Source organism: Salvelinus fontinalis, chromosome 3 (genome assembly GCF_029448725.1).
Source record: "Salvelinus fontinalis isolate EN_2023a chromosome 3, ASM2944872v1, whole genome shotgun sequence".
Classification (NCBI taxonomy): domain Eukaryota; kingdom Metazoa; phylum Chordata; class Actinopteri; order Salmoniformes; family Salmonidae; genus Salvelinus; species Salvelinus fontinalis.
This window is the reverse complement of record NC_074667.1, coordinates 5,039,391-5,052,264: the sequence shown is the minus strand read 5'-3', so window position 1 is coordinate 5,052,264 and position 12,874 is coordinate 5,039,391. Positions and strand designations below refer to the sequence as shown.

At 44.0% G+C, this 12,874-nt stretch overlaps 1 protein-coding gene across 2 annotated transcripts in view; it reads left to right on the top strand.

Moving 5' to 3' along the window:
• Nucleotides 1-12,874, top strand: part of LOC129836425 (bMERB domain-containing protein 1-like) — a 64,801-nt gene that overhangs the window by 19,341 nt on the left and 32,586 nt on the right. For both annotated transcript variants that reach the window (XM_055902575.1, XM_055902584.1), the window contains exon 3: nucleotides 6,178-6,251. In XM_055902575.1, coding sequence (XP_055758550.1) covers nucleotides 6,178-6,251 — 74 coding nt within the window. The remainder of the gene's footprint in view (nucleotides 1-6,177; nucleotides 6,252-12,874) is intronic.

Genomic DNA, 12,874 nt, shown 5'->3' with positions numbered 1-12,874 from the left:
GTTATCGACTCTGCCACAAAAGCATGCTCGAACGGCAGAGTTGATTTCCGCGCTTATAAACCCAGGGTCGTTACACTCCATATAAAACAACACCTCCCCCATGAGCATTTCTGTCTATTCTATAGATGTTATATCCTTGTATTGCTATTGCTGTATCATCAAAATAATTATTTAAGTGAGTTTCAGAAATGGCTAATATCTGATGTTATCAATTGATTGATTTCACACACCTTGTTTCTAAGGCTACCTATATTAATATGGGATATTTTCAGCCCTTTCCTGGGTAGCTTCTCAGAGCTCGACATAATATGGAAAATAACAAACAAAGCAAGAGAACAAAAAAAAAAATTCAGCAGTCCATTAACCAGTTGGTGTGTGTGTGTGTGTGTGCTGCGGGGTTGAAGCTACGAAACCATAGCCTTGGCTCTCTCATCCCTTCTAGGCTTTTGGGTCAGGGTTAAGCTCAACACAGGGACACATCTGTGTGTGCGTGAATGCATGCTCACAGTTATGTACACTGTTAGAAGAGACAGGGTGATCCAATAGAGAGGAGTGAAAGGAGGAATCCAGGAATGTCTATACTCAGGCATGATTATACTGCATATTTACTGGTGCTACACCATCATCATAACCCTATAGAATGCACCATAGTGACATCTCCTCCCTATACTGTGACACAAAGACAGGGAATGCGCTGTGATTCATTTAGAGCCAAGACTGTGATACACAGTAATCTAATCAGACTTTAATTAGTGTGACTGAGCATATAAAGTGCAAGTAGTTAGTATAACGATCCCTGTATGTTGCCAATTCAGGAATATGAATAGCATCCTTGATCAAATCAAGTTTATAGAAACCCCATTCAACACACCACTCATAACAATGATAACAAAGATAAGAAGCAAAGCTGCTTCAACAATTTCATTATAATTGAGTAGAAGGGAGTATAATCTGTTTAAGTAGAATACTGTGGTTCCCCTCAGGCCATACATCATCTGTATTCTGCACCTTGCCCACCGCAGGTCCCTATTCATCCCGTCTGACAGGTAGAGAGGTAGTGGAGGTAGAGAGGTGAGGCTCTCAGTTAGCTGACAGTGATGGATGTCTGTAGGCTAAGCTACCCAACTCAGCCCTTCCTTTTACTCAATACATTTCAAGCTTAATTGCCTCCAACATATACATTCCTCCTACAGATGACCATTCACTTCTGCCGTTGACCCTAGACTGTAGCACTCAATACTTCAATAGGATACGTGATAATTAACACTATTTCAAGTTTAGGAGTCAGAACCCCGACTCCATCACCAGAGGGCTACAGTTGTCCTATAGACAGGGGGACCCATAAGAACAGTGCCCTGCCATTCTCTTCGTCTTAGATGAAGAATAGAGTAGCATGGGTTCAATATATAAACTGTAAAAGTCAAGGTTCAGCTTCATCTAGGCAATCTGTAAACCAACAATTAACTACTGTATTTAATATAACAATAAATAATATATGCTGTTATAAAAAAGAAGAAGTGATGCAGTCAATCTCTCCTCAGCTCATCTTTATAACCATTGAATCCAAAGCAACTTACAACAGTGAGTGAATGCATAAACCAGTGTGTCAGTGTCCCTCTCAGCTGTAGTGAAAAACAACTTTCCCTATAATCTTCCCTATTGATAATGTTACTAAACTGACCCTCTCCCTCAGTAGCTAGTGATGTTCCTTCTTACTTATGTCATTAGGCTGACCTCTCACTCAGTTGCTAGTGAGGTCACTCACTAGGCTGGGTACTGGGACCTCAAATCTCTGACTTCCGACATCAGTGCGTTCAAGACAACCAGGAACTCTGAAAAAACAAGATCCGACTTGGATCCATCTTTCTAGAACTCCCACTTTCTGGCCTGAAGATCACGGACGTCATGATTTGACCTTGTTTTTTAAGTGTTCCCAGTTGTCTTGAAAGCACCATTACTCAGTAGCTAGTGCTGTCCCTTCTTAATGATGGAACTGGGCTGACCCCTCACTCAGTAGCCCATGTCCACAACATTCTAATTATAACACTGCCACTGAGACCTGAATTAACAATGATGTGGCTTACTAATGATGATACTGTAGCTGACCCTCTCACTCAGCAGTGATGTTCTGCTCTATCTACACTACAGAATGAATAATGTTCTGCTCTACAGTATGTCACTACACTGACCTATGAGTCATCACTGATGTTCCTCAGAAGGGAAATGTGTCATGTGGCAGGAGACCAGAACTAACCCAGGATGATGTCTCATCCTCCTAGTAATGGATGATATACCCTGTCTGTTTGACACCACTCTCCAGCATCTAGAGCCGCCTTTCTTAAAGTATGGGTCGCGACCCACTGGACCTGTTAATGGTGGGTCGCGACGTGTCAGTGTACATTTATAATTGTTTCATTAATTACTGGGATTGATTTGGCCAAGTGCATCTGCGCTCTCTGTTCTGTGGCTTTCTGCTTAAGCAGCGGTCTCTGCTCAGTTTGGCTGCTGCGCGAGTGCGAGAGGGAGATGCCCGTGTGCTTTGTGGTTTACCGGATCTTTTTTTCTGCCGTTTTCTTGAAGATGACTCCACGACACACACGATGCAGCGCTGTCGTTCAGGCAGCAGATGATGCGCTGTCAGCCACTGACTTCTCATTCGCACTCGCCATCACTCACCGTTGTCATCAAATGGACTCATGCTAGCCACAAGTTCTGACTGAATTGTCATGAAACGCATATACAGCGATGAGTTTCTCTCTCTTTCATACAAACTTATAACGAGGAGCGCCCACAATGTGTTTTGTGTGTGAAAGTGCTTAGTAATGAGACTCGCATAACGAACAAATTAACAAAACGACACGTCCTGACCAAACATCCACAGCATGATGGTAAACCCAGGGAGTTCTTTCAGAACAGGGCAGAATGCTGCAGGAAACAGTGCTTCGACAGTGGGAAAGTATGTCAGCTAGCAAGGCATTGTTGTCATTTTATAACAGGTGATAAGCAGTAATAAGGGAGTACTAACTAACGTTAAATCTCATAGTAGTAGATGTGAGTTTCTCTTTCAAACAATCCCCTGGCCTTGTACACAGCTAATAGCTAACATTCGCCAAAGCAAGCTAGCTACTGATAGTGCAACCCTAAGTAACAGTACAGATGAAGATTAAAAATGATCAGGCCTACTGTACATTTTACTCTATAAATTATTGTTGAAAACTAGTCTAGGTTTGAACTGTTGCTGTTAAAATACAATAATAATTGTTATTCTTAACTGGAATAAACTGATTGAAGCAAGATGCTTTTTGAGGCAAACACACTCACACAGTTCGGTCTCCTGCCTGGCTGAGAAAGCAGTAGATGTTCTCGTCCAGTTTGACACCACATACCTATGCGAGTCAGGGTTCTCAACTCTTAAAAACTTAAAAAACAAGTACAGAAACACACTCAATGCTGAGCATGACCTTAGGGTTGCACTGTCAAAAACTGAGCCCAGAATAGAGACTTCGAACGCCGCCCGAACAAGAAGAGCGAACGACTTCGGCGGAAGTCGTGACACACTACAGTCGTATGAAAAAGTTTGGGCACCCCTGACAATTTCCATGATTTCCATTTATAATAATTGGGTGTTTGGATCAGCAATTTCATTTTGATCTATCAAATAACTGATGGCCACAGTAATATTTCAGTAGTGAAATTAGGTTTATTGGATTAACAGAAAATGTGCAATATGCATCAAAACAAAATTAGACAGGTGCATAAATTTGGGCACCCCAATAGAAAAATCACATCAATATTTAGTAGAGCCTCCTTTTGCTAAAATAACAGCCTCTAGACGCTTGCCATAGCCTCTAATGAGTGTCTGGATTCTGGATGAAGGTATTTTGGACCATTCCTCCTTACAAAACATCTCCAGTTCAGTTAGGTTTGATGGTTGCCGAGCATGGACAGCCCGCTTCAAATCATCCCACAGATTCTCAATGGTATTCAGGTCTGGGGACTGGGATGGCCATTCCAGAACATTGTACTTGTTCCTCTGCATAAATGCCCGGGTAGATTATGAGCAGTGTTTTGGGTCGTTGTCTTGTTGAACTATCCAGCGCCGGCGTAACTTGAAGTGGTGTTGGAGGGCCAGTAGGAGGCACTCTTTCCTCTGGTCTAAAAAATATCCCAATGCCCCAGGGCAGTGATTGGGGACACTGCCCTGTGTAGGGTGCCGTCTTTCGGATGGGACGTTAAAACGGGTGTCCTGACTCTCTGAGGTCATTAAAGATCCCATGGCACTTATCGTAAGAGTAGGGGTGTTAACCCCGGTGTCCTGGCTAAATTCCCAATCTGGCCCTCAAACCATCATGGTCACCTAATAATCCCCAGTTTACAATTGGCTCATTCATCCCCCTCCTCTCCCCTGTAACTATTCCCCAGGTCGTTGCTGCAAATGAGAACGTGTTCTCAGTCAACTTACCTGGTAAAATAACGGTAAAATAAATAAAAAAATAAAATAAATAAAACTTCAACTTTGTGACTGATTCTTCAAACTTATTCCCAAGAATCTGCTGATATTCAGTGGAATCCATGCGACCCTCAACTTTAACAAGATTCCCAGTACCGGCACTGGGCACACAGCCCCACAGCATGATGGAACCCCCACCAAATTTTACTGTGGGTAGCAAGTGTTTTTCTTGAAACGCTGTGTTCTTTTGCCGCCATGCATAACGTCCCTTGTTATGACCAAATAACTCAATCTTTGTTTCATCAGTCCACAGCACCTTATTCCAAAATTAAGCTGGCTTGTCCAAATGTGCGTTTGCATACCTCAAGCGACTCTGTTTGTGGCGTGTGTGCAGAAAAGGCTTCTTCCGCATCACTCTCCCATACAGCTTCTCCCTGTGCAAAGTGCGCTGAATTGTTGAACGATGCACAATGACACCATCTGCAGCAAGATGATGTTGTAGGTCTTTGGAGGTGGTCTGTGAGCTGGTTTTGACGGTTCTCACCATCCTTCGCCTTTGCCTTTCCGATATTTTACTTGGCCTGCCACTTCTGGCCTTAACAAGAACTGTGCCTGTGGTCTTCCATTTCCTCACTATGTTCCTCACAGTGGACACGGACAGTTTAAATCTCTGCGACAGCTTTTTGTAGCCTTCCTCTAAACCATAATGTTGAACAATCTTTGTTTTCAGGTCATTTGAGAGTTGTTTTGAGGCCCCCATGTTGCCACTCTTCAGAGGAGAGTCAAAGAGAACAACAACTTGCAATTGGCCACCTTAAATACCTTTTCTCATGATTGGATGCACTTGTCTATGAAGTTCAAGGCTTAATGAGCTCACCAACCCAATTCTGTGTTCCAATTAATCAGTGCTAAGTAGTTACAGGTATTCAAATCAACAGAATGATAAGGGTGCCCACATTTTTGCATAGCCTATTTTTCACATCTGATTTAATTTCATACAACTTAATATTGCTACACTAAAAATCTTTGTCTGGACAATACCCCAGTACTCAGCTTTTATTAGAAAATGAATGGCATGCCACTGTGATCATTTTCTGTGACGACAGAGTAAATTATTATGCAGCCTCAGAGGGGTGCCCAAACTTTTTCAAACGACTGTATATGGAAGCTCGGCACTGTTTTTTATAATTGGATCTTGTTTTAGCCTTTGATGACACTGTTTAGAATCTGAAATATCTAATAAGTTAGGCATTCTGTTTAAAGCTGTTGCCCACCGCAGGTCCCTGTTCATCCTGTCTGACAGGTAGAAAGGTAGAGGAGGTGAGGCTCTCAGTTAGCTGACAGTAATGGATGTCTGTAGGCTCTGTGATGCTGTGATACTGGGTTAACGGTATCAAAAATGTATACACTCACTATTGTAAGTCGCTCTGGATAAGAGCTTCTGCTAAATGACAAAAAACTTAGATTGGACCATTTGGACCACTTAGATTGGACCATTTGCTGAATAGCCTAGTGGTTAGTGCGTTGGACTATTAACCCAAAGGTTGCAAGATCGAATCCCTGAGCAGACAAGGTAAAAAATCAGTCGTTCTGCCCCTGACCCACTGTTCCTAGGCTGTCATTGAAAAGAAGAATTTGTTCTTAACTGACTTGCCTAGTTAAATAAAAGGTTAAATAAATTCTGAATAATGCAGGGTTTTTAAATAATTAAATGTTTATGTCTTTAGGATGGATGACATTCAGCTGTGTAAGGAAATCACTCGCCTCAAGAAGGAGCTCCAGAAACTGGTGTCCGTACCAGGTATAATCCATGTTTACGTTGTGTGCCCAACTATTATTTATTCATTTATTATTATTCATTTTTTTATATTGTTTTCTTCGCTTTAGTTAGGGCAATGAGTATGAGAATAGTGTTTTGGATGGAGAGGTCAACTACTGAGAGGTCTTGAACTGCAGACTAAGGTACAATGGATTGTAGAGGGTTAAATTCTAGACATACTGTAAAACTTGCCGTCAATGGCAGTAAAGATTGCCTCTGTGTCACGATCGTGTGGTGGATTGACGGACCAAAACGCAGCTTTAGGAAAATAAGCCATCTCCTTTTATTGGTGAAGAAGGCAAAACGAAAACAAAAACACTTAAACACTAAACAAAACAAGAAAACGATCGTGAAGCTAAAACACGTTGTGCACATACACACACAGGCTACAAACGTTCTACATAGACAATTACTCACAACCAATGAGAGCCTATGGCTACCCTAAATAAGGCTCCCAATCAGAGACAACCGAAATCAGCTGTCTCTAATTGGGAACTCATTCAGGTAACCATAGACTCTCCTAGACCACTAAACATACATAGACAACACTAGACACATGTACTCCACACAAACCCATATACTATACAACAACCCCTTTACCATAAAAAACACCCAAAACCAACAAAACACAAACATTCCCCATGTCACACCCTGACCTAACTAAAATAATAAAGAAAACAAAGAATACTAAGGCCAGGGCGTGACATAACCCCCCCCTTAAGGTGCGAACTCCGGGCGCACCATTACACAGTCTAGGGGAGGGTCTGGGTGGGCTTCCATCCATGGTGGCGGCTCCGGCTCTGGTCGTGGTCACCACAGTCCCTAACCGCCTCCTTAGCTTCCTCCAGATGACCCCCCTCCACATTAACCACACTGCATTAAGGGGCAGTTCCGGACTAAGGGGCAGTACCAGGGTAAGGGGCAGTACCAGGGTCAGGGGCAGCTCCGAACAAAGGGCCAGTACCAGGGTAAGGGGCAGTACCAGGGTAAGGGGCAGCACCAGGGTAAGGGGCAGCACCAGGGTAAGGGGCAGCACCAGGATAAGGGGCAGCTCCGGACTGAGGAATGGCAGCTCCGGACTGAGGAATGGCAGCTCTGGACTGAGGAATGGCAGCTCCGGACTGAGGAATGGCAGCTCCGGACTGAGGGACGGCCCATGGCTGGCTGACAGATCTGGCTGCTCATGGCTGGCTAACGGATCTGGCTGCTCATGGCTGGCTAACGGATCTGGCTGCTCATGGCTGGCTGACGGATCTGGCTGCTCATGGCTGGCTGACGGATCTGGCTGCTCATGGCTGGCTGACGGATCTGGCTGCTCATGGCTGGCTGACGGATCTGGCTGCTCATGGCTGGCTGACGGATCTGGCTGCTCATGGCTGGCTGACGGATCTGGCTGCTCATGGCTGGCTGACGGATCTGGCTGCTCATGGCTGGCTGACGGATCTGGCTGCTCATGGCTGGCTGACGGATCTGGCTGCTCATGGCTGGCTGACGGATCTGGCTGCTCATGGCTGGCTAACGGATCTGGCTGCTCATGGCTAGCTAACGGATCTGGCTGCTCATGGCTAGCTGACGGATCTGGCTGCTCATGGCTAGCTGACGGATCTGGCTGCTCATGGCTGGCTGACGGATCTGGCTGCTCATGGCTGGCTGACGGATCTGGCTGCTCATGGCTGGCTGACGGATCTGGCTGCTCATGGCTAGCTGACGGATCTGGCTGCTCATGGCTAGCTGACGGATCTGGCTGCTCATGGCTGGTTGGCGGCTCTGGCTGCTCCTGTCTGGTTGGCGGCTCTGGCAGATCCTGTCTGGTTGGCGGCTCTGGCAGATCCTGTCTGGTTGGCGGCTCTGGCAGATCCTGTCTGACGGACGGCTCTAGCGGCTCCTGTCTGGCTGGCGGCTCTAGCGGCTCCTGTCTGGCGGACGGCTCAGTGGGCTCATGGCAGACGGGCGGCTTTGCAGGCTCATGGCAGACGGGCGGCTTTGCAGGCTCATTGCAGACGGATGGCTCAGATGGCGCTGGGGAGACGGATGGCTCAGATGGCGCTGGGGAGACGGATGGCTCAGATGGCGCTTGGCAGACGGGCAGTTCAGTCATCGCTGTGCAGACGGCAGACTCCTGCCGGCTGAGGCGCACTGTAGGCCTGGTGCGTGGTGCCGGGACTGGTAGCACCGGGCTGGTGACACGCATCTCAGGGCTAGTGCGGGGAGCAGCAACAGGACGCACAGGACTCTGGGGACACACAGGAGGCTTGGTGCGTGGTTTAGACACTGGTGGTAAAGGGCTGGAGACACGCACCATATAGCTAGTGCGTGGAGGAGGCACTGGTGGTACTGGGTTGGGGCGGGGAGGTGGCGCCGGAAATACCGGACCGTGTAGGCGTACTGGCTCCCTTGAACGCCGAGCCTGCCCAACCTTACCTGGTTCTATGCTCCCCGTCGCCTGACCAGTGCGGGGAGGTGGAATAACCCGCACCGGCCTATGTAGGCGAACCGGGGACACCATGCATAAGGCTGGTGCCATGTACGCCGGCCCGAGGAGACGCACTGGTGACCAGATGCGTTGGGCCGGCTTCATGACATACGGCTCAACGCTCAGTCTAGCCCGGCCGATACGTGGAGCTGAAATGTACCGCACCGGGCTATGCACGCGTACAGGAGACACCGTGCGCTCTACTGCGTAACACGGTGTCTGCCCGTACTCTCGCTCTCCACGGTAAGTACAGGGAGTAGGCGCAGGTTTCCTACCTGACTTCGCCACACTCCCTTTAAGGCCCCCCCCCAAGAAATTTTTGGGTTGTACTCACGGGTTTCCAGCCTTGTCTCCGTGCTGCCTCCTCATATCGCCTCCTCTCGGCTTTAGCTGCCTCCAGCTCTTCACGAGGAAGGCGATATTCTCCCGGTTGTGCCCACGGCCCCTTACCATCCAGTATCTCCTCCCATGTCCATGAATCCTGTGTAGGTAGGTCCTGTTGCCGCTTTCCATGCCGCTTGGTCCTATGGTGAGTAATTCTGTCACGATCGTGTGGTGGATTGACGGACCAAAACGCAGCTTTAGGAAAATAAGCCATCTCCTTTTATTGGTGAAGAAGGCAAAACGAAAACAAAAACACTTAAACACTAAACAAAACAAGAAAACGATCGTGAAGCTAAAACACGTTGTGCACATACACACACAGGCTACAAACGTTCTACATAGACAATTACTCACAACCAATGAGAGCCTATGGCTACCCTAAATAAGGTTCCCAATCAGAGACAACCGAAATCAGCTGTCTCTAATTGGGAACTCATTCAGGTAACCATAGACTCTCCTAGACCACTAAACATACATAGACAACACTAGACACATGTACTCCACACAAACCCATATACTATACAACAACCCCTTTACCATAAAAAACACCCAAAACCAACAAAACACAAACATTCCCCATGTCACACCCTGACCTAACTAAAATAATAAAGAAAACAAAGAATACTAAGGCCAGGGCGTGACACTCTGATTGGACAGACAATCTCTTTCTGACATATGTCCAACACCGCACCCTCTACAGGTTCAGAGTACACCGAATCAGGAAGTAGCGTTGTGTCATAAGCATTAACACTTCTCGACAAACGATACCTATCTTTCATAGTCAGCTGGGACCATGTGGGGCCTTTCTCACGCAGGGTAAATTAATTTGTGCTTACTGAAACTGACATTGTCTTTGTATCCTGTGATATGTAAATTGTTGTGGATTTTCTGATTTCTTATTTTTCATGGGTTGTAAGTGCTGTAAAATAATTGGTAACACTTTACTGTAGGTGTTCTTAGGCATGCATTCATAAAGCCTTATAACAGTTATATAAAGGCCAGAAGGGGTGTGGTATATGGCCAATATACCACGGCTAAGGGCTGTTCTTATGCACGACGCAACGTGTGGTATATTGGCCACATATCACAAACCCCAGAGGTGCCTTATTGCTATTATAAACTGGTTACCAACATAATTAGCAGTAAAAATACATGTTTTGTCATACCCATGGTATACGGTCTGATATACCATGGCTTTCAGCCAATCATCATTCAGGGCTCGAACCACCCAGTTTATAATGTCTGATATACCACAGCTTTCAGCTTATCATCATCCAGGAGCCAAACTACCCAGTTTATAAAACACATTATAACATTTGTCATAAGCTGTCATAAGTAGTTTTAATGAATCATGATTCACTGCATGAGATGTTATAAAACCGGTTATAATTGGTTTTAAAAATGACTGTTCATGTCACGTTCCTGACCTATTTCTGTTAGTTTGTTATGTGTGTTAGTTGGTCAGGACGTGAGGTTGGGTGGGCATTCTATGTTTTCTGTTTCTATGTTGGTTTTTGGGTTGCCTGGTATGGCTCTTAATTAGAGGCAGGTGTTTGGCGTTCCTCTAATTAAGAGTCATATTTAGGTAGGCGTTTTCACAGTGTTCGTTGTGGGTGATTGTCTTCCGTGTCTGTGTCTGTACACCACGCGGGACTGTTTACGGTTTGTTTGTTCCTCGTTCATTTGTGTAGCCTATGTTTCCTATTCGTGCGTTCTTTTTGTGTTATGTAAGTTCGTCGTCTAGGTCTGTCTACACCGTTTGTTGTTTTTGTTAGTTTAGTCAAGTTCGTGTTTCATTTCAATAAATTATGTCATTTCACTACGCTGCGCCTTGGTTCGATCACTACTCCTCCTCTTCTGATGAAGAGGAGGAGGATTACCGTTACAGTTCATCCTGTCATATATTGAGTTTGTTCTACCACTGATTTAACCCCTGTTGACAGTGTATATACTGTATTTTGTTAGAGTATTCCATTTTAATAGGGAAACATTGTTTAAAGAATGGTTTTAGTTTGATCACTTCTGTCATAATAATGTATACAGTATCTCTTCACATGACTCTGTTGTGCTGAAGCATCATTTGTATTATTATATACAAATTATACAGCTATTACATTTTGTGCATGGTGTGCATGGTGAAGGGACTACTGACCTCACTTAATAATTATTTGGTCAAACTTTACTGTAGGTGTCCTTATGCATGCATATACAAAGCCTTTATAACTTTTGTCATAAGTTGTCAAAAAGTTGTTATAATTAGTTGAGTCACTGCATGAGATGTTATAAAACTGATTATAATGGGTTTTAAAAATGACTGTTCACCCTGCTATATGCTCTGTCAACGGTTAATAACAACTACTATTTCACAGTCTGCATGACAACTTATGTCCTATGTTATTACATGCTGCATAAGAGTCTACATACCAGATGTTTTAACAGGGTGTAATGTCATTTACTCATTTCTGTGTCACATTATTACACTGAATGGAATGATGGTTGTCATAACCATGTCATATGCCCGTATAGAGTGTGCACAGACACCTTGGTAAAGTGACATTCATTTGAGGTGTTATAAAAGTTATGAATCTGCTTATACCATGTGATGAGTTGAGAGTATCACAAAATGTTACCATTCAAAGGATCTCCAAGAAATATGGACAAATGGGAGCACAGATATACTTAGTTAAAAAACTTACTTACTTAAAAAAATGACACATGTCAACAACTTGCCAAGAAAACACACATGTTAAAACGAAATGGAAGCAAATAAAATTTTACAACAAAAATTAACGTTGCTGGGGCACATTTTTACATTTACATAATTTAGCAGACGCTCTTATACAGAGTGACTTACAGTAGGGAGTGCTGTAAGTCAATTCTTCTTAAAAAGAAATGTCTACTTAACTGCCATTTTTTCTTATCAATAGACTTATGAAGAAAGTCAAGGAAAGTTTCTATTCCTCAAAAAGGTTCTTGGAAATGTTATTGCGTTATTTCTAATGTTTCTCCTTAAGCCAAAGGTTAAGAAGAAATTAGATTATTGAACATAAAGCTCTTGGATTTGTTCTTGGGAATGTTCTTAATTCCCAGATAGCTAAACCCTTGTCTTAAACTCAGGTCAGTGAGAAAATAAGCTAATGATAGCAGTATTTATTCTTTTAAACTCAAGAACAGGTTTTAGAACAGTAATCTCAGTACGAAATATGCTAACATGATTGCCATTGCTAGTTAGTTTGCTAGCTACAGGAGTAATTCCTTACTTTGCAGAACATCACACAATATATTATTTCACATACTTTCACGTATCCAATGAAATGTTATTGAGAGCTCTTGTGCTCTTGTGGATGGGGATTAACATAAAATAGAAGAGAAGAGATGTCGGCTCTTCGTGGCAAACCTAGCTAGTTACAGCAAATAACATGGATAATAATAAGGCTAGTTAGCTTGAGTTAAATGACGTGTATTAAGGTTTTAAAGAATCTGACCCTTTTATTCAATTTTTGCCTAAAATGACATACCCAAATCTAACTGAGTGTAGCTCAGGACCTGAAGCAAGGATATGCATATTCTTGATAGCATTTGAAAGGAAACACGTGGAAGTTTGTGGAAATGTGAAATGAATGTAGGAGAATGAATGTATGTAGGAGATCTAACACATTAGATCTGGTAAAAGATAATACAAACAAACAAAAATGTTTTCTATTTTTTTTTATCCATCGTTTTGAAATGCAAGAGAAAGGTCATAATA